The following is a 21,268-nucleotide window of genomic DNA, read 5'->3' on the forward strand; positions in this document are numbered from 1 at the left end:
CTACTAACATTCTGTACTAGAAGGTTTATCATTTGTCAATTATATGTGATAATTTTTCTAAGAACATAAACTTCAGTATATAGTTTACAATCTAAAATAAGGACAAGTCAAACCTTGTTCAGGTCCTAAGGTAGTAAAATTCCTAGTAATGTTCATGGTCTAAATAGATAAGTAAACCTTGCATGTGGATAGAAAGCATGGAGTAGAAATTGAAGTCTGACACACTGTCAAAAGTAAAACTTAATGAGTCAATAGAGATTTAAACAATTTTTAAAAATCCAACAAAGTGAACATCTAGAACCTGAAGTTTCAAAGAAACTTCCAAAGAACAACCACCTCGAGGGTAAAGTCATGGGTTGATTTCATCCTTTCATCTTTCCTGTCAAGTGCTGCTTTAAAAAGTGGCCCACGACTGGTCGAAAAAGAAACCGAGTCTTTATCAGGGAGAAGCCAATGTATGATACCACTGAGAAGGGTTCATATTTTAGACTCAGAAGAAACCCTGAGTTACCTGCACTAGTTTCCTTCCTCTGGAACATCTCTGCCTTCAACTCTCCCAAAAACACGCATCTGCACAGACTCCCAGTCCCTTGGAAGCTTCAATAACCAAGCACAGGAGGAGGCTGGGAGTGGAGATGCCTCCCCAGAAAGCTCCAGGGAGCGAAGGGAAGTGACCAGCACAGCCCTGCTCCGCGTCTGAGTCCGGGAACAGCCCACCTGCCCCGAGACTGACTCTGCTTCACTCGGTTCTCAGAACGGGCTGCCAGTCAGTGCCTCTAGCTCTGAGATCCGGTTCTACAGAATCACACTGAGTGGTTTAAGGGCCTGAATAATCTATGCTATTGCAAACTGGACCTAGTTCCAGCTTTCTTAGATTGCAAAACTAATGCAAATACAGAGCTTAAAATGCCAGCTTACCTAGACAGATTTGCCAACACACACATACAACTGGAACATTTCTATTGAAACTATGTATGTTTGTACGAGCAAGTTTTTAAAAGATGGTAATTAACAAAATTAAAGACAAAAGAACATTTTTTCGGCCTTTTCAAATACTGTCTACCCTCAGGGCCATGCCGGAGCCCCACCTCCTGCCTGGCCCCCTCCCCTCCTCTCCCCCGGCCTCACCAGCCATGTCTCTCTTGTGTGAAGGGTGCTCTTCAGCAGGAAGTCACACGTGCTCACACCGCCATAAGGCTGTTAGGAAATCTGTCCCCAGCCTGCTGCAGCTCGAGGCTATGGACCCTTCGGACTGCTCCTCCGGTGCCTGGCTTCGCTGGGGGCAACGCGGGAGGGCCAAGGCCTCCAGCTCAAAGCAGAAGACCCCCGAAGTCCCGGTGTGTGCTGGCCTTCTCACTCTGAGAGGCTGTCTGTCCCTGCCCACCTGAAGAAGGAGTCCAGAAGGATCCCTCAGTCCTGCGGTTTAAAAGGTTAGCAACAGAGGACATTATCTTAGCCCCACCTGTACCATCACACTCAAGACATTTATGTTTCAGTGTCTGACTCCCAGATTAAATAAGTCTCCGAGCCCCACTGGCTATTTTTCTACAATATGAGTCAGAACCAGCTCTTCCTGCTTGCTGTCCACATCCCGCCCCCCTCACCCCCTGATTCCTGAGGCTGGCCCTCTCTCGGCCAGAGCTGCCAGGATAACCTTCCCGACCTTTGACCTTTCTTTCCCAGTTCAAGAACCTCCCACATCTCCAGGCAGTTGAAACTCTTGGGGCCCCCATATGGTGAGGAAGTGTCTCCACAGCTCTGCTTCCCAGCCCAGTTGGTCTCCTCCCGGGATCGAGCATCTCTGTCTCCACGCTTGGGACTGATGGAGGCCAGTCCTATTTCAAGAACCTGCCCCTGAGCCCTCCTCGGTCCTAAATTAATAAACAACAGCAGCAAGAGCAAAAACAATTTTATGAAAACGTTCCCTCCCCAGATTTTATTTATTTAATGAAATAATGCATATAATGTGATACGCACTTATCATGCCTGGATACATATTAAACGTTTAAGAAGTATATATTCCTATTGTTATGGTTATATCAGTATTAAACATGTACCGTGCATAATAACAACAAACCACAATATAATATCCACTGCTTTTGCGTTTTAGATTTTTAATTCATTTGTTTTTGACCCTCGGGTCAAAGTCCCTTGGGGTAGGCGCTTTACAGTACTCTGGGTCCTGTAATGGCTAGTACAGAGCTGTGCATGCAGTGGCGTCCGGTCAGTGTTCATGGATGGAATGAAGCGGCCACAGCTCTGCCTCGTACCCCCGGCCTCCACTCACACAGGGGGCTGCTTGGACTCCTGTGTAGCCGGGTTAGGTGGAATGTTTTATTTGGCTGTGTGTAGATGGAATGTTTGTGTGTATGTGGGTATGAATATTTAAATTCTCATTTAAAAACACGCTAGGGTGGAATTCAAAATCTTTTTCTGGCAGAAAATCAAGCCTGTCTCTTCTCTATTTTCTTCTCCTTTCTCATGATTTTATAAATTACAGCTTGTCCCAATAAAAAATTATCCAGATGGTCAGTTCTTCACGTTACATTTTATTCCATGCAGAGAACGTGTCTTTGTTTCTAAAGAATTCCTTTCTTACCACATGTTCTATTCTTGCAGCAACTCAGTAAATTTTGGAATGAAATTGAAAAAAAAAAAAACCTAAACAGCTTAAGTTCTTTCAAAGTGTTCTAATTTCCCTACTTTTTTTTTGTATAATCAGCAGTGCCAAAGATGTTATATAAATTTATTAACATCATCAATATCCATTTGGCAAAGCACCCACCACGTACAAGGTGATGTCAGGTATTCCATCATTTTTATTTGTGTTTAATGTACTCAAAGAAAAGTCTAGGGACTTCCCTGGTGGTGCAGTGGTTAAGAATCCACCTGCCAATGCAGGAGACACAGGTTCGAGCCCTGGTCCAGGAAGATCCCACATGCCGCGGAGGAGCTAAGCTCGTGCACCACAACTACTGAGCCTGCACACTTAGAGCCCATGCTCCGCAACAAGAGAAGCCACTGCAATGAGAAGCCCGCGCACCTCAACGAAGAGTAGCCCCCACTCACCGCAACTAGAGAAAGGCCGCGTGCAGCAACAAAGACCCAACACAGCACTAAATAAATTAAGAAAGAAAAGTCTAATCCCAGAGGCGGTTTGGCATAGTATTTCAAAGCCTAGATCTGGCTTGAGGCTGCCTGGGCTTCAACCCCATCTCTACAACTTCCTAGCTCTGTGGCCTTGCATGACTTACTTCACCTCTCTGTGCCTCAGTTTCTTCATCTATAAAATGCAGATAATAATAGTACCTATTTTACGGTATATTGTGAGGCTTGAAAGAGTTAACATATAAAGAGAGCTTACATCAGGGTATAGCACAGAGTAAAAACTGTAGAACTATAGTCTGTTTTAGATATTATTATGAATATTAGACTAATCAAGTTGTGTTTTGATGGTATTCTCTCTTTAAATTTTTAAATAATTTTACTGCCTAAATTTAGTAGAAATAAAAAATCTATGTATCTAGTTTAGATTAGTCTGGTCATCTTATGTAAAATATTCTACATGTTGATTCCCAATAACTAATAGTTGAAACAAATTACTCAGACCATATTTCAGAATAGCTTATGGCAGAAAAAGTAGTATTGAATCATATTTTCTTGAAAGAAATAAGTGTTCATCTTTATCCGCGGTTACATGGATGCCCCCAACCTTTAATATCTCAATGTTGTTTATTTAATAAAAAAACACAAGTTTTTAGACAGCTCCCTTCAAGATTTAGTGAGATTCCTAATGTTTGTTCTTATTTCTAATTAGGATGGCATTGCTTTAGACACATTAAATTACAGTAGACGTTTGCCTTTGGTGTGTTAACTAATTTAGGGGGAAGAGAATTGACAATATATTCAATATGGAGCCTGCCTATAAGTATTTGAACCTACAGAAGAGGTTTTATTTGCAGACTGTGGAATGATAAAAGGTCACCTCTTAAAATAGCGATCCAGAATGTATGCTCAGTAATTCTCCAAAAGACTCTCTAATGCATCGCTTACAGGGGAGGGAGGGGCAGCCGGACTCTGGCAAATCCTCTTGTATCTGTTAGAGTTTGGAGGACTTAGGTCGAAGGATGCTTTGTTCTCTGATGTGGGCTACTTTGGTTTTCCTTTTCCATCACACAGACTACACTCCTAAACTTAGCTCATAGGTTTGTCAGGTTGACTGAGTTGTGACTTGAGAACATCTCAAGACAACATGTGAATGCCCTGTTGACACTGAGTCAATATTAGCATTTAACATGAGGGTTAGATGCGTGTGGGTATATGTAAATATACACATATGTAAACATACCCTCATGCATACCCAAATAACTTTTACAATTTCACTTAAATTGAATTTAAAGCCATCCAAAAGATGGGATTATTTCATTATGATCCATAGCCAAAATATATACCTTTAACTTATGGATAATTTTTAAAAATTATGCTTGGAGCATTTTTGAGTTGAACTGTTCTCCAGGTGCTCCTCAGACAACTGTCCTGAAAAAGACTTTCACTTCTAAGAGAAATTTTGTTTTAAAACAATGCATATTTATAAAAAGAGAAAAAACACTTTTAAGACCTTTGCAGAAATTAAATGTATTTCAAACCAGAATATTCCAATTTAAAATGCATTTGACAGTTTACGCTATAAAAAATAATATTGACATATTCATACCACTTAACCAAAATATTAAAATTAAAAGGGTAAAAACAACTGATAGTAACGGAAACACTCATCGTAATAATGGAAACATACACTTACCACTTGAAATTGTTTTGATTGGATTAATAATGTAGCATATTCATCACTTTACTATTTAATTTACTGCTTAATGTTAACTATGTTGATAATATTCTGTTAGAAATTTTAAACTGTAGATTCTGTCTATCAGATCTCCATGTATAGATTATACAAGTTACTTAGTACATTAAGCTGGTTACAGCATAAAATTTTAAAGGCCATTAGTGTGCAATTTAGTATACGATCATATTCCTTGAGAATAGTTTATACCTTGGAAGTTTCTAGTAACAATACACTAAAGTACTTTAGAGGAAAGAGACAGACACACACACTTTAACCTTCACTCTTGATGCATTTTTCCTTCCCTGTGTAGTTTACTGAAAATATTAACTACAACAGAACAGTTCAGGTAACATTTTTGCACACAATCAAAGGGTATCTCCTAATGCATACCAAGTAAATGTCATATGTTGGATCTGACTTTTTGGTATTAGAACTGACATTAATGAAATGACTAAGCTCATATCTCTAATGAAACAAAAATAAGTGTAGATTGCATTTAATTTTTATCTATTTCTGTATACATCAACAGGGTTCATAACCTTGGGATGTACTCTAGTCTTTAGCAGTTTAAAATCTGTGAATATTCCAAATACCATATCAGGATCCCAGTAGGCTAGGTTGTGATGGGGGCCAAGTCCTCTCCAGGAGGGGGCTGGTTCTCCACCTCTGCAGTTGGGCCTTTGTTGTTTCATCTGGATGATGAGTAGAGATGCCAGGAAGCAAAAAGGGGCAGGTGTTTTTTTCTGTAAGGATAGAGGCGCTCCTAGGAGGAAAGATTCAATCTGGGGTAGCTAAATAGGGAGACTGGAAAGAGGGGAGCCCACGTGGGCTGACCTGGGGGACATTGATTAAGGTAGGAGGATGAGAAATTGAGAGCAAGTCCTGTGATGACTGAGATATTCAGTCTTTATTTTGTAAGTTTTATGCTTGAACAGTTTTATGACTTATTTCTTTAGAAACTGATATGCTGCTTAGGCACAAGATAGCCCAGGTTTATTCAGTTCACGCTGATGTGAACAATAAATATAGCTACAGAAACTTGTTATGGATACACAATATAAAAAGATGTAGATTGTGACATCAGTAACATGAAAAGTGAGAGGAGAAGTAAAAGTATAGTTTTTATATGCAATGGAAGTTAAGTTGTTATCTGCTTAAAATAGGCTGCTATAACTTTAAGATATTTTATGTAAGCCTCATGGTAATCACAAAGAAAAAACCTGTAGTAGATACAAAAAGATAAAGTAATCAAAGCGTACCACAGGGAGGAAAAGAGAAATCGTCAAATTGCAAAGGAAGACAACAAGAGAGGAAGAAAGGAGCAAAGAAAATATAAAACCTTCAGAAAACAATTAACAAGGCATTAATAAGTCCTTCCCTATCAATAATTACTTTAAATGTAAATGGATTAAATTATCCAATCAAAAGACATAGAGTGACTGAATAGATAATAAAACAGGTTCCAAATATATGCTGCCTACAAGAGACTCACTTCAGCTTTAAGGACACAGGCTGAAAGTGGAGGGATGGAAGAAGATATTCCATAAAAATGGTTATCAAAAGAGAGCAGAGGTGTACTTATGTCAGATAAAATAGACTTTCAGTCCAAAACTGTTGTGAGAGACAAAGGTCATCATGTAATGATAAAGTCAATTTATCAAGAAGATATAACAATTGTAAATATATATGGAGTCGCCATTAGAGAACCTGAATTTATAAAGCAAATATTAACAGAAGTAGAGTGAGAAATAGATAAATGGAAATTTTAGAATGAAAAATATAATAACCACAAATAAAAGGGATCATTAGTATTATATTTTGTATCAGAATGACTTTTTTAAGATTAAAAACTCATGAGCATTTAATTTGTGCCAGTCACTATACAAGGACCTTGCCTAGATTGTCTCATTTAGTTTTCACAAAAATCCCTGTACTGTCACCATTTTATAGATGAGGAAATGAAAAGCAAGCCTCTGGTACTAGTAGCTTTAATACAGTTTTCTAGTTCTTATATCTGTGCTTTTCAATGCTTACCTTGAGTAGTAATTCTCTTCTAACTTCCTAGTTGGCCATGTTAACAAGTTTATAATACGTAGGATGATTTTACAGGCTGAATTACCCCAGAGAAAAGTATTTGTATTTATTTATTTTTTATTTTAACTTTTTATTGGAGCATAGTTGATTTACAATATTGTGTTAGTTTCAGGTGTACAGCAAAGTGAATCCATTATACATATACATATATTCATTCTTTTTTAGATTCTTTTCCCATATAAGTCATTACAGAGTATTGAGTAGAGTTCCCTGTGCTATATAGTAGGTCCTTATTAGTTATCTATTTTATATATAGTAGTGTGTATATGTCAATCAGCAAAGTATTTTTAGAGTCAAATTTGTTTCATCCAACTCTTTGAAGTCTGAGTTACATAGATGTAGACTTCTTTTAACTCTACTTATGAAACTTTTGTTCTTAATATTCATACATTTTTCTTACTGTGTGCATTAAATTTTCTAGTATTTTTAATGACAATTAAGTGACAATATCAGCTATTTTATGGACAAAAGTTAGAAAGTTTACCTGTGATATATCTTGGGTAAACTCACTTTAATATATCTTGGGTAAACTCACTTTTTCCTTTTTTGGGGGGAGGGGGTCAGGTAAACACATTTTAAAGCCTCAGGGATTTGAAGAGAATTGACTCAGACCTTAGAATCTTACATATACCAGTTGGGTTTTGCTCATCTCTGTATTTGAGAACGATGTAATAGGAATTGTGTTATATCCTCAGTAGATATTATAACGTATTCTTGGAACCTTCCTGGTCTATATCCCTGGTCTCTCTCTCTGTCTCTGTGTGTGTGTGTGTATATATATATATATATATATATATATATATATATATATATATATCTCATTTATACTTGCTCACAATCCTCATAGAAGTAAAATTGGTAACAGTTTAAGTCGTATGTTTGCTTTTAAAAGTTTCCATAGAAAGTATTACAGGTATTCTATAATTTCAGTAACCTGCATTTCAGTGTTTATCATGCCTTTCAATACCATTGGCCAAGAAATCAATATTTCCTTAAAAATAAAAGATATTCCTTTAACATACTATGGAAGTTTAAGCTACCCACATATTAAAGTTAAATGGCAGTGGGGACAAATGGTCTTCTGTTCACCTGGGAACATCGTGAGTGGGAGGCGGGTGCTGCTCTTAACGCGACAGGTAGGATGTAGGACCTGCCAGCGGGATGGGGATCTTGGTGTCATCAGGGCCCAAGGCCAGGCTGCAAGGCAGGCAGCATTTACTTACCTTGCTCCCTCCCGTTTCCTGGCTGACCCCCTTCTCTGAGAGTCTCAGCCCCTTACCCTCTGGCAGGGGCAGCATCCAGGACTTTCCTGCCGCCTTTGCTGCGGGAGGCCAACCCCTCAGACAGTCTCTTCCGGGAGCACTTCCCAATACGAGGCCCCCACTCACTCCAACAAGTAAATTCTTATGTTTTGAACCTCAGCGAAGAGACTTTAGCATGTAACCTCCCAGCTCAGATATGTTGTCTTATCTAGGTCTTAGAAAGAAAAGAATATAACTGGATAATAAAATAATTGAGACTAAAATACAAAAGGCAGTGGGCTTCCCGGAGGGGTGGCTTAGTTGCATTAGAGAACTCTTTACAGTTTAACTACATCCCTAATTCCTGGGCTACGTGAGGGCATATTCCTAGATCAGGGCTCCTCCTGGGAGCTACTTGCCTTTTTCGAATGACTCCGCTTTTGTGGATCAGCAAAAATGTTGTCAGCAACCTGACACTCTTCCTGAAATATTGCTGACCTCTGTGATTTTATTTATGTTTTGAAGTGCAGCACCCAAGGGGCTCTTTCATCTTTGCCATTTTGCTTAAATTTGTAATGCCTCCCTACCCTTATAACGTCATGTCACAGAGAGAAAATGCTAATCAGTACTTGGGAAGGGAGGGAATTCAGAGTCTGGAGGAGGCTGCTCTGGCTGGAAGGACCCTGGTGCCTGAGGCCCCTCCGGCCACCCTGAGGGTGTAGCTGCACAGGGGTTGGGAAGCTACCAGTTAGGTGTGTGGTGACAGCTTAGTTATAACCTCATGGTCCAGACTGTCCATCTCCCAGGATTTGACAGATCATGGCCCATTATTTCCAGCAAAACAAGGTAGTCGGAGACAAGCAGGAACCACACTTGCTGCTTGGGTATGAGAAGATGAAAACATTGTAGATACAAGATGATCATATGGTTGGATGACCAGAATGTGGAGTCCAAGAGGTTTGGGAATCAGCAGGTGCTATCTAGACTCTTGGAATTGGAGCTGCACGGGAAGAATCCACGATGAAGGTGGGATCCCAGCCAGTGGGTAAAGCAGAGTAGGAGAGAATAATTCAGGGGGAGAAGCACATAGGCGACTGCCAGCTGGTATCGGGGAAGCGGGGGGCCTGGCTGCCTAGGTTGGGATGAGGAGGCAGAGGGCCTCCTAATGAGAGGTGGCCCGGCAAGAGCCAAGGAGGAGCGTAGGGCCTCTGTCCGTCGGGTCAGGACCCGTCCTGAGAATATGAGGAAACTGCACCGACCTGTGGAATCAGGTGCCCCGCTGTGGAAGGAAGGAGAATTCAGAGGCTGAGGACCCTCCCGGGCGTGACACCACCTGCCGTGATTCAGTGCCGGCTGCCCCAGCACCCCCTCCCCGCCCCCGCCCCATTACAACCAGCAGGGGAGCAGCCAAGGACGCTGCTCCTAAGAGGAGTGCACGACAGTTTTTAAGGAAAAAAATATATACGGATACAGTTTTATTTTTCTATTTCTCCTCAGATGTTAAAAATTCTACTTAAATATTCTGAAAAGCAAAACTAGTATTTTTAATGTCAGTCATTTTTATGTTTCCTTCTATTTATCAAGAGGGCTACTAGGATCTCAGTTTTTAGCTCTCTCCAAAAATCTCTTTTAAAGTTTGTCTGCAGCTGCCTAGCAGTTTTTTGCTTATTTAGCATTCACCCTCTATTCATCTGTCTTGCTGATGAACTTGGGCCTGACATATTTTATAAATTATTTGGTTGAACTGTATAAAATTCCCAATATCCTACTGTCTCTGACTTTTAAAAACTATATAGTTCCTGCTATCTCTTCCTTCTTTTCCTGCCCACAGCAAACACATGTTGAATTAAGGAGGGTTGGGGAGCTGGTCTGCTCCATCAGAAGAACCCCGCCTCCCCCAGGACGCCCTCTCAGGCCTTCCCTCCTGGCCTTCAGTTTTTATGCCTCCTTATCTTGGTCCGTTATGAGCTTACATTTGAATATGCCACTTACCTATCCGTCAGAAGCTATCATTTTACCTTGACCAACAGAGCCTTAAGTCAGAGAAATTTCAGCTTATGTCAGCAATTTTCTAAAAGAACTGTGTCTTCAGAACCTTTTCCCCCAGTATCTGGCTAAATCAAAAGTAAGCGTTAAGTAGCTGTATCACACCTAGGACAACCACTTCAATCAGATTTTTCCTATGTGTACAGATTTATGCAGTCATGTATGTTCTTCCAAACACACACATACACACACACACGTGCGCAGGCGTGCATGAGTAAGGGTCTACATGTGCAGGAGTGCAGGCTGCCATTTGGGATGTCATCTCTTTAACATAAATATTTCTCTGCATTGAACGCAAGTAAGCACAGTGTTGCAATCCAGAAGCTTGTTCACAGCAGAGCCCAGGTTGAAAATGGTGCAGACAATGCAACCGAAAGCCCCCTCATCCTGTTCCTTTCGTACCTTCCTTTGTCTCCCATCATTATCTTCTTTCAGGTTCTCCACCAGCATCTTCTGCAAAATATGTTTTTGTCATTTAATATGGGGTGGGCCAAAAAGTTTGTTTGGGATGTTACGGAAAAACTGGAACGAACTTTTTAGCCAACCCACTATATTCTTTTAAACTTCATGCTTTTTTCTGATCTGTATAATCCTGAGATACTTTCTCATATGCGTCACCTCCCACAATCGAGACATATTCCATTCTACTGATGCTCCGAGGCATTGCATTTAGTTTTGCATGCCTGAGCACCCGAGAGACAAAGAAGAGCTAGAATGGGATTAGGAAATAAATAAATGTTTAAATGAGTAAAAAGATTGATTAATGAATGAAGATTGAGGGAAACACAGTTTCTCTCAACTTAAGCAAGTACTGAGCAAGAGGATGAATGGTAGCTTCTACAATCCTGGATAGATAAGCCTGAGGACGAGACAGCATGAGTGTCATGCAGTACTAGTCATGTGGGGTAATTACATGAAATTTAGAAAATTCATGACAATAATGATCATTAAAAAATCTCAAATTGGGAGTATGTATTAGATGGATAACAAAGCTTCTGAGTGATAGTGTCTTCATGAAAACTCAGCTGTGCTTAAAATAAACATTTCCCCATCTCCCTTAGGTTAGGCTAATGCCTTTCAATTTTCATCTGTGGAAAGTTCTTTCTAAAAATCTCCCTTAAATCTCATATGCTGAAGCCTAAACCAATTGGTCCTGCTGGAAACTGCTTTATCACCTCTGCACTTCTCACCCAGGACCCAGCATGGGCTGACTTATTTTCCCCTAGACATTAACCGTGGCAAACCCTGTACTGTTTTCCCTGTGAATGCTTGCCTTGGCTACACTTTGCACAAAAATTACATTCCTTTTTTTTTTATGGTGCTAAAAATGTTTTCCCACTTCTGCCCACGTGATTGATGCTAATAATTAAGTGATTTATTTTGGGGTTTCCCAAGAAGGTGCCAGGTAACTTTGGGAAATTGCTTATCCTATGTGAGCCTGTTTTCTAACCTAGAAAAAAATATGTCAATTCCATCTTTGGGTATTTAGTACTAAATATTAGAGATAATATATGTAAAACACCTTGTATTGCAATGGGTCCATGTAAACACTCAATAGGGGTAGCTTTTGTTCTTATTATAAATTGTATTTATTGGTACATATCCAAGCTTCTTCACTAGATTTATATTCTCCAAAGTGCTTAGCATGTAGCACGTGCTCAGTTAGTGGGTTGTTGAATCAAAAACGGAATAAACTAAGAAATAGTGCCAATTAATATTAATTACAGAACATGCATCCACAGGGGCGCCCCTGTCTGGCAAAGTACAGGTCCACCCTGGCATGTTGGGCAAGGCTGGTGTTATCAGAACCACCCCATCCCAAAGTCCAGAAGGCCCATTCTAGATACAGGGTGGTACTAAAGTCCTCTGAGGTTAGACTGTGTATAAGTGCTCCCTGGAAAACTCAATCTACTGTAAAACAGAGGGAAACTGCATTGCTCCCTGATTTTATCATGACTTTAAAATAGCAAAAGCAAACTTTCACGTATCAGAAAGGATTTATTATGCACCGTATACCAGCAGATTTATAGTAAACAGGAAGTGAATTCCTAAAAAAAGAGCCAACTGCCAAGATACTGATGCATCTGAGTCTGTGCTCCCCAAATGTAAAGGATGACAGCACTGTCGTATTGAGAGCAGCTACCACTAGTGTGTGTGTGTGTGTGTGTGTGTGTGTGTGTGTGTGTGTGTGAGATTCCTCATGGTCACAACAGCCCGTAGGAGCTGGATCTGATTTTCCTATTTCACTGGAGGGGAACTGGAGCTCAGTGGACCAGCTCCCTCAGGGTTGTGGGCGGGGCACCGTCCTGCCTGGTCGACCCCTGACAGCATCTGCCTCGTTCCCGGCAGCACAGAGATTGGGGGCCTCTGGGGACAGGAACGTGGGCACAGAAATCTACCAGAGACAACCGATCACCTGTGGCAGGGGCCAGAGCCTCTGCCCTGAGCCTGCTGTCAGCCTCCTAACACATCCTGGAGTCAGGATTCAGCCTTGACTGTGGTCTCTCCTCTTTCACCCACAACTGGCCCTTCACGTTCAAACACAAAACTTCCTAGCTGGTTTCAGGAGGATGAAGCAGTCATCCAGATACAATATTTCTGGATACATGAATGATAAGAAGTAAAAGCATGATATTCTCTGATACTGGTAAAGATGTTTAGTTACCCTATAGTATTTTGTGATACAGGTAGTCAAATTAGGGCTTGAATATTGGCGGATACAAACTGAGTTAGGTGTTTACATGACATTTTTGTTGCTCCATTGGATGTACATCTTTAGGTTATTCTTAGATTTTTAAGTTTTCTGTTTTTTTTCTTTTTTGGCCTCACGGCATATGGGATCTTAGTTCCCCGACCAGGGATCGAACCCGAGCCCTCTGCGTTGGCAGCATGGAGTCTTAACCACTGGACCACCAGGGAAGTCCCTTAGATTTTTAAGTTTTTTAGATTGTGAAAACCGTATTGCTGATGACTGTACCTGTAATGTCTGCTGGCCGGTGTCTATGGTCTGGCGCCTGAGATCTTCGCAAAGGGCAATATGAAAAGAAACTTAACCTGAGTGTGTCCAGTGAAAGGAGAATGTCTCTATTCAGCTTTTCAATATTGGATGTACGTCTGTTCCAATGACAGTACAGCCCTGATGTATCACCCTAAACTGACGCCTGTGCTCTCATTTTTATACAAACCAGCGCCTTTGGCTGCCCGTATTCGGACATGAACTTGAAAAAGGAGGCAACGCTTCACGATCGTCTGCGAGAACAAACACAGGCAAATGTGTACTCAGACTCTGCACATTCAAAATCGAAAAACCTCTGTAGTTTGAACTTTAATGGAAAACATGAAAAGGTGAACAGCCAGTCCAGGTAAGGAACTTCTGAAAATGTGAACCAGAGAGTAAAGTGTGTAGAACAGAAAAGAACAAATGTGTTGGTAATAATAGTTTCTTGTGTTTCTTCAAAATCTTTCTTCTGTATATTATTGTGTTCACTGGCTCATAGAATTCATCTAAGCCTTGACATTTATTTTAAAAATATTTTTTCTTACTTCATCCTCGAAAACTTGAATTTACCTCTAAGTGTAGATATTATACGTAGGCAACAGAAAGCAAATCTCACGTGTAAATTCTGTAAGACTCCCTGTATCTCTGGAGTCATCTCACAGGTGGCATCTCTTGGGCATGTGGCCCAGTGTTCGCATCCTCTTGGTCCCATCAGGATCCCCTCGCTCACCTGGTACTTGTCATCTTTAATCCAAAAGTCCCTCAGATACGTTTCCTTGCTCTGAATAGTTGCTGTTTTGATTTATCGATGGCACATCATCCTTTTGTTCCTAAGTGTAAACTTATGACTTTAAGGATCAGTTCTCAATTTTTATTTACTTATAATCATTTTCTAAGAAGCTACAGATGCAACCTTATTTGCTCTTTTTTAACCTAAATGAGTAAATAAATAACATTTTAAGATAAAAGTTTCATCCTCCATGCTGGGAATTATAAACACAGGAGAATCTAATTACAAGTAAACAACTGGAGACCAGACAGAGATGGAGCCATGAAAGGCTCGGCAGAGGTGCTAAGTGGGTGTTTTTCAGGCCCCGCTGCAGGCAGAAGGCGCTGGCGTTCAAGGTTGAGCTTTGGAGGAGCTGCTACGGGAGGGGCTGCTGGTTCTCCAGACCACCATCACCCGCCCCCGACCCCCACCCCAACCCTCACCCAGCCCTGCCCTTCCCGTTCAGCACGTGGGAGAGGAAGGAGCGCGCCTCTCCTCGGGGGCAGACTTTCCAGGAACCCCCTTCTGCCCTTTCACCCTTCAGTCCCAGCGTGGATGCTCCTTTACTGCCAAGGTCTGTTCACTGGGAGTGTTTGGCTCCTAGGACACACTTCTCACGTGGAGTTTACATCCTGGACTGTGCATTTTGTTCTTTTTATAGAGTATCTAGGTGACGTTGCATTTTCGTTAAGCAGCTGATTTTGAGCGTGGTCGCTGTGCACGGGGCCAACCGTCACCCTCCGCAGCGCGCGCCCCGTCCTCTTCCTCCGGGTACCGCGCAGCCCCTCTGCAGCATGTTGTCCTGCGTTTTCTCCTTTGCTGTACACCCACTCCTCTTGCCGGAGCTGTACGGGGTCTATTTTTCTTTACTGCTTTTCACACCCACACCGTTTACAACTTCAAGTGGCTGAGAGCTCGAACAGCTTTTCCATTTCCTAGTTGAGGGAGTTTTTTCTTTTTTTTTTTTTAAACTGTTTTCCAAGGAACAGCGCTTGTTTAGTCCAGAGACCAGTGCATCCATTTGCTGTTACTCTTTTTGTTCTGTTATCTTTCTTCCCCCCAAATGAAAACTCAGCCTCTCTTGTAAACATTTTAGACATTCATCCTCAATGTCAAAAGTCAGAGAGAATAAACAGCTCTTTGAACTGCTTTATAAAACAATGATTCCATCGTGTACTCTCGGAGGTGAGCCCGGCCTTTCTCCTCAGCACGGGTGTATGGCTCTCCCGTCCCTAACTCGCCTTTCAATACATTGTTGTGTGCTTTACCGTTGAAGGGGTTTTGCACTGAAATGTGTCAAATAAGCATAATTACTACAGATAGAAAAAGTAGAGAATGTTAGTTGATAACCAAACAAAAAAATTACACATGATCCTCTTCCATCAGATCCTGTTTCACGAATGCACAGAGCTGTGTGAGCGGCTGCGCGGAAGAGGGGGAGTCTCACGGTCCACGTCTCGAATTGTTAAGCCTTCTTTGTCTTTCACATCCCAAGACCAAAGCCATTCTTGCACTCCAATCCCCGTCCTCTTTTTGTTTAAACCAGTCATCATGACAAAACGATGTTCGGGTCAAGTGGTCTTGGCAGTAGTGCTCACTTTGACCTGCTTCCATCCCCATGACCTCCTGTTCACGGTCCAGAATTCCAGCTCAAGGAAAAAAAGAGAACAAGGAAATCGACATGGAAGAATATGTAGGCTAATGACGAGCAGCTAAAATTTATTTCAACTCTTTTCACAGTTTATTTGTGGTCATCTCCTGAGGCTGCCTCTCCTCTAACCCAAACCTTTGCTCTTAAAATCACAAGATACCATGTACAGGTGGAGGAGAATGTTTAAATCCCATCTCTCCTCTTCTGCATGCTGAGGAAAAATAATTTGTGGTTGGCACATGTCCAAGGATAGACAAGAGGGTGAAATTAGTGAAAATCAGGGTTTTAATTTCCTCTGGCGTCCAGCGCATCCATGGTCACCAAGCTCTGGACAGGCCTGCTCTAACTTCTTATACAAGCAACACTGTCATCTTAGTATCTCCAGACTTCTTGCAATTCCAGTGCAAAATATAAAATTATCTCTTGACCTTCTTCCAAAATCAATTAGATGCTGCCCAAAAGTTTAGGGAATTCTGTATTTTCCTTAACTGCATCCCAGTTTTGCGTTTAGTTTTAAAAAGCATGTTTGTTCTCATGTTAATCTTTGGAGAGGGAGTTATTATTGGTAAATTTTAAGTCTCCGTGATTTAGTAGTGGAAACAGTCTATTTATGTTCACGTTTTCTTAGTAGGGGGTCAAGTTATGAATTCGAGTGCATTATATACTACTAAATGTTTATAGGATTCATCTTCATAGTAGTACGATTGCATGTTAATATAAGTTTAAAGAGTCAGATTCACAATAGGTCGCCATTACTGAAAAACTGTTAGGCTGTGGGCTTCCTGGTGGCGCAGCGGTTGAGAGTCCGCCTGCCGATGCAGGGGACACGGGTTCGTGCCCCGGGCCGGGAAGATCCCACGTGCCGCGGAGCGGCTGGGCCCGTGAGCCATGGCCGCTGAGCCTGCGCATCGGAGCCTGTGCTCCGCAACGGGAGAGGCCACAACAGTGAGAGGCCCGCGTACGGCAAACAAACCCCAAAAACAAACCAACAAACAAACCAAACCTGTCGTGCTGTCAATATATTCCCTTCTGTGGTGCTAGTAGAGTGATTAGTTCAACGCTTGAGTGTCTTTCATCTGGGAACATACTCTAGGGTGGATACCTTAATGTGTTGGACAGTTTATAGTTTTCAGATACCTTACCTTTAAAGTTTCCCATAATCTTGTGATTTAGGCAAAACAGACATTATTGGCGTTATATTGTATATGTTGTATATATAGTACTGTCACTTATTGATGAAGAAGTAGAGGTTCTTACTAGTAGCTAATCCAGGACATAAGTCTTCTGGTTAAATCCAGCATATTCTAGTTCAGTAAACTGATAATAGGAACAAGAGATTTATCGACAATAATACTAATACTGATGCCACACACTTAGCTTGTGCTGCAAAGCATCCTGCTGAACAATTCATATACATGGCCTTGTGAATTTTATTTAATCCTCACAACAACTCTGTGCGTGGAAAGTATGCTGACTCTGGTTTTATCATGTAGGCACCTGAAGTTTCAGAGAGGTTAGGCAAAGTGTGCAGGACCACACAGATAATTAGTAGAAAAGGTGGGGTCTGAGTCCAGAACTACCCGACCCTAAATCCTATACGTGCTTTCAGTGGCATCAGGCTGGCAAAAGAATGGCAGTTGGAGGCTCTGAGAATGCCTGGCTGGGTTTATATTTAGACGTTCTACTGCTCTTCAGGATTCTCAGGGTTATCTTGTGAGGCATTTATTTCTTATTTTGTGAAAACAGAACTACTCAAGGGGAAGAATCTCAACCATGTTCGCCCCAGACTGTTTATTCTTATGTATACTATATAATGCAAGACTTCCACCTGAACACGTTTCTTTGTAATAGGTACTAAAGGCTTCCATCTGCAACAAGGGAATAAAATTATACTCATTAGACAGTTTCATCATAAGAAAATTACTTGAAATGCAGCTGTCCCCCCACACACCCTATATTATGTTAGCTGGCTTCCCCGGGCCAGTGTAGGACATTTTTTCCAGGCCCCCTCCCCATCCACCTGGGTATTCTTTAATAACAACTTCTGCCTCTAACTTACACAGTCGGCAGGACCATTAGTTAAAAGAGCTGTCATATTCAGTCACGGCTATTAAGAAAACCTAAGAAAATGCCTAATAAAGCTCACTTTGTTTTTCCTAATGCCTGCCATGTTATAAATTTTACGTACTTCCCAAAGGCCTATATTGACAATAAAAATGGCAGGGAAAAATTATGGTAATCACAGAGGATGGCAGGCAGTGGAGTACTTCCTTAATGATCCTCGTAATAAAGTGCTCAGCTCTGAGCCAACTAGTTTGTTTGCACGACTCAGATTACCTTCTATGAGGTCCGTCCTCAGAATTTAGCCAGTATTAGCTGGTTGTTTCGTGTATGAACCTTCCAAGTCCTTAAAAGAGGTTTCCTTGAGTCCATCAGCCTTTGATCTTGCTCCTTCCCATGTAAATTCTCTGCTTTCGGAGGCCAAGCCTCTGGGCCCCCACTCACGCCCTGTCAGCATCCGCAATCGTGTTCTTCCTCCTGCGCGGGTGCCTTTGTTCCCATTCTTCCTGCCTCCGTTACTCCTGCTGCGTGTTCTCTTCTCCAAGGCGCATCTCTGTCTTGAAACTTTCCACAGCAGTTCAGCCCGTGTGAGCTTCTTGACCTTAGAGATGGTGTTTTACACATCTGTGTATTTTTCACGTGTAGTTCAATGCCTGACACTTAGCCGGTACTTGACAAATCAAAGAGTTGTTGAGACTCGCGCGGTGCCAGGACTCCACTGGGCCCTGGGGTGTGGATCGGATGAGAGCGAGGCCCCTTCCTTGTGCTTTGGGTCTGCTCCACGCTCTGTGTCTCCTTGAGCCTTTTTGATACTTGTTTTGCACACGTGCCTTATTTTCTCAAAAAGATTGGAGGCTGCTAAGGAGTGAGAAGCAGTTTTTATTATGCTTGCATTTTTCCTTTACCACTGTTCGCATTATAGTTCTTAGTGAATCGTAGTTGACTGATTCAGGTACATACATACATTTGTTTTCCCATAACAGTCTCAATGTCTTTACCTGTAAAGTGAATACAATATCCGAGGCTTAGGTTTTTGAACAGAGGTGTATAGATGCAGACAGATATAGATGTATGACTGGGCCTGGAACATAGTAGAAACTATTGAAATAATAATTCCATATCTTTCTTCCATTTTTATAAAACTTGTTAATCTTAAAGTCTTGCAGTTGGACTGGTTCTAGCTGTGTCTCTAGCTCACATCTTTGCACCAAACATAGAAATTTAGCCCTTTGTTTATTTATTCGGAACTAAAGTAAACCCCTTAATCAAGTGAGCAGTGATCAAAACACCGAGACACCCAGGGTCCTCAGGGTCTGTGGAGGACTGTGGTTGGACAGGAAGCCCCCGGCCGTCTGGACAGCCCCCTCCCACTCCATACTTCCAGCTGGACTCTGAGGGACCTCTAGCCAAGTGTGACGATCCTGGAGCTTTACAGTGGGAAAGGACTCAGAAGGTTATCTCGTCCACCTTCTACAACAGAGAAATAAGGATGTGAAAGTCAAGCATTTAGTCCCTTATTGACACTGTCATTAGTGGCAGCCCCGAGCCCTCTGACCCCGGGTCATTGCTCTGCTCACCATCCCATCCCTCCTCCTCCCCCAGAGTGAGGTCAGAACAGAGCTGGTTTATGGTGATATAAGTACCCGAACAGCACGTACGTCCCTGAATTCAGGATCCGGACCATAGCCGTTCACTTATTCATCATTTATCCATTGAACAAACCCTTAGAAAGGCACTGTTCCAAATTCCAGTGATACAGCAGTTAAGAAAACAGACTAAAATCCTTGTTCTTATTAAGCTTTCACTTAGTGGTACGAAAACCCATGCTGGTAAGTGGCGGGATGAGGATCCGAACTCAGGCAGGACGGCTCGTCCTGCAGCCCAGGCGCTGAGCTAGTTCACTCACAGCACTGATGTTTCTTCATCCAGCGGGTACGCGCGGAGCGTCTGCTGTGGCCCAGGGGTGCCTTAGGGGCCAGGGATCAGGTGGGGAACAACGACTCCCATCCCCGCGGGGAGCGTATTTTCAGGGAGAGGAGACGGAGGAGGGAAAACAAAGGTAAACCAAATGGAAGAGAGACTCACAGACTGTGGTAACTGGCAAGGAGTGAAAGGGGACCTTGGTCTCAGCAGTTACCCACCTTAAATTCCTGGAGGCCCTAGGCAGATCCAGGCCATTAAGACAAGTTAAAAGGTTCTGTTGACTGTTTTGCAAATTGAAACCGAAACCAGCCTGTCAAGATCAGCTCAGGGGTGTAGACAGAAGCTGTGATGCGATGAAAGGACCTGGCCTCCTGGATTCCACTTGCCTCTGTGCCTCTGGCACCTTCATTGTAGTCTTGTGTTTCTAAACGAATTTATAGTCTTGCTAAAATGTGATAAAATAACCAATGTATGCCTTAGAAAGATCTTTAAAAATATCCTTCTTTACTGATTTTCATGAAGCATTTTATGATTTATTGTGGATCTCTGGATTTCTGGAATCCTGCCTTGGCTCAGGCCCTTAGTAATTAAATGCTGAGAACAGTGTGTGCTAAAGTGTCCGTGGTTTCTTCCGTCAAGGAAATATTGGTGTTCCCAATCCCCAGAAAAACAAAACTTTGTTGCCTAAGCAACAGCGGGCATTTTTTTCTCATACACATACTTCATCTGGCTTTAAAATAATTATTTCCTATTTATTGTAAATAGTAAAGTTGTGACATTTAATGTCAGTTTTTTCTTATAACTAAAGCAATGCTTGTATATTATAGGAAAATTGGAAAATACAGGTTAGTAAGAAAAAATAAAAGTTAAAAACATTATTAATACTCAGGTGTTTTCCTATCAAACAGCATAACTTGTAGTCTTATAAAAATATGATAAAATTCCCACTGCAATAATTCAGGTAATATAGAAGTTTTTAAGAATAATAGTTTCTCACTCTCCACTCCTTAGCTCTAATGCTGCATCCTGAGGTTACTTGTGTGAATAGATTTGCATGTTCTTTTCTACGCTTTTTCTGTTTACGTATACATACAGATATGCAGATACACATTCACTCTTTTTTAACTTCTTTATTGGAATATAATTGCTCTACAATGTTGTGTTAGTTTCTGCTGTATAACAAAGTGAATCAGCTATTTGCGTACGTATATCCCCATATCCCCTCCCTTTCGTGTCTCCCTCCCACCCTCCCTATACCGCCCCTCTAGGTGGTCACAAAGCACGGAGCTGATCTCCCTGTGCTATGCAGCTGCTTCCCACTAGCTATCTATTTTACATTTGGTAGTGTATATATGTCCATGCCACTCTCTCATTTCGTCCCAGCTTACCCTTCCCCCTCCCCACGTCCTCAAGTCCATTCTCTACGTCTGTGTCTTTATTCCTGTCCTGACCCTGTGTTCTTCAGAGCCATTTTTTTTTTTTAGATTCCATATATATGTGTTAGCATACAGTATTTGTTTTTCTCTTTCTGGCTTACTTCACTCTGTATGACAGATTCTAGGTCCATCCACCTCACTACAAATAACTCAATTTCTTTTTATGGCTGTCACTTTTTAAATTTTAATTACATTCATTCTTTGTT

General features: G+C 41.6%; 1 protein-coding gene across 1 annotated transcript in view; it reads left to right on the forward strand.

Moving 5' to 3' along the window:
- Window positions 1–21,268, forward strand: part of L3MBTL4 (L3MBTL histone methyl-lysine binding protein 4) — a gene marked incomplete at its 3' end in the record, with an annotated part of 408,304 nt that overhangs the window by 225,549 nt on the left and 161,487 nt on the right. Inside the window, 1 exon segment of the mRNA XM_082640598.1 lies at window positions 13,413–13,586. Within this exon segment, the coding sequence (XP_082496724.1) occupies window positions 13,413–13,586 (174 nt within the window).

Source organism: Mesoplodon mirus (assembly GCF_964341445.2).
Source record: "Mesoplodon mirus genome assembly, chromosome: 13".
Classification (NCBI taxonomy): Eukaryota; Metazoa; Chordata; class Mammalia; order Artiodactyla; family Ziphiidae; genus Mesoplodon; species Mesoplodon mirus.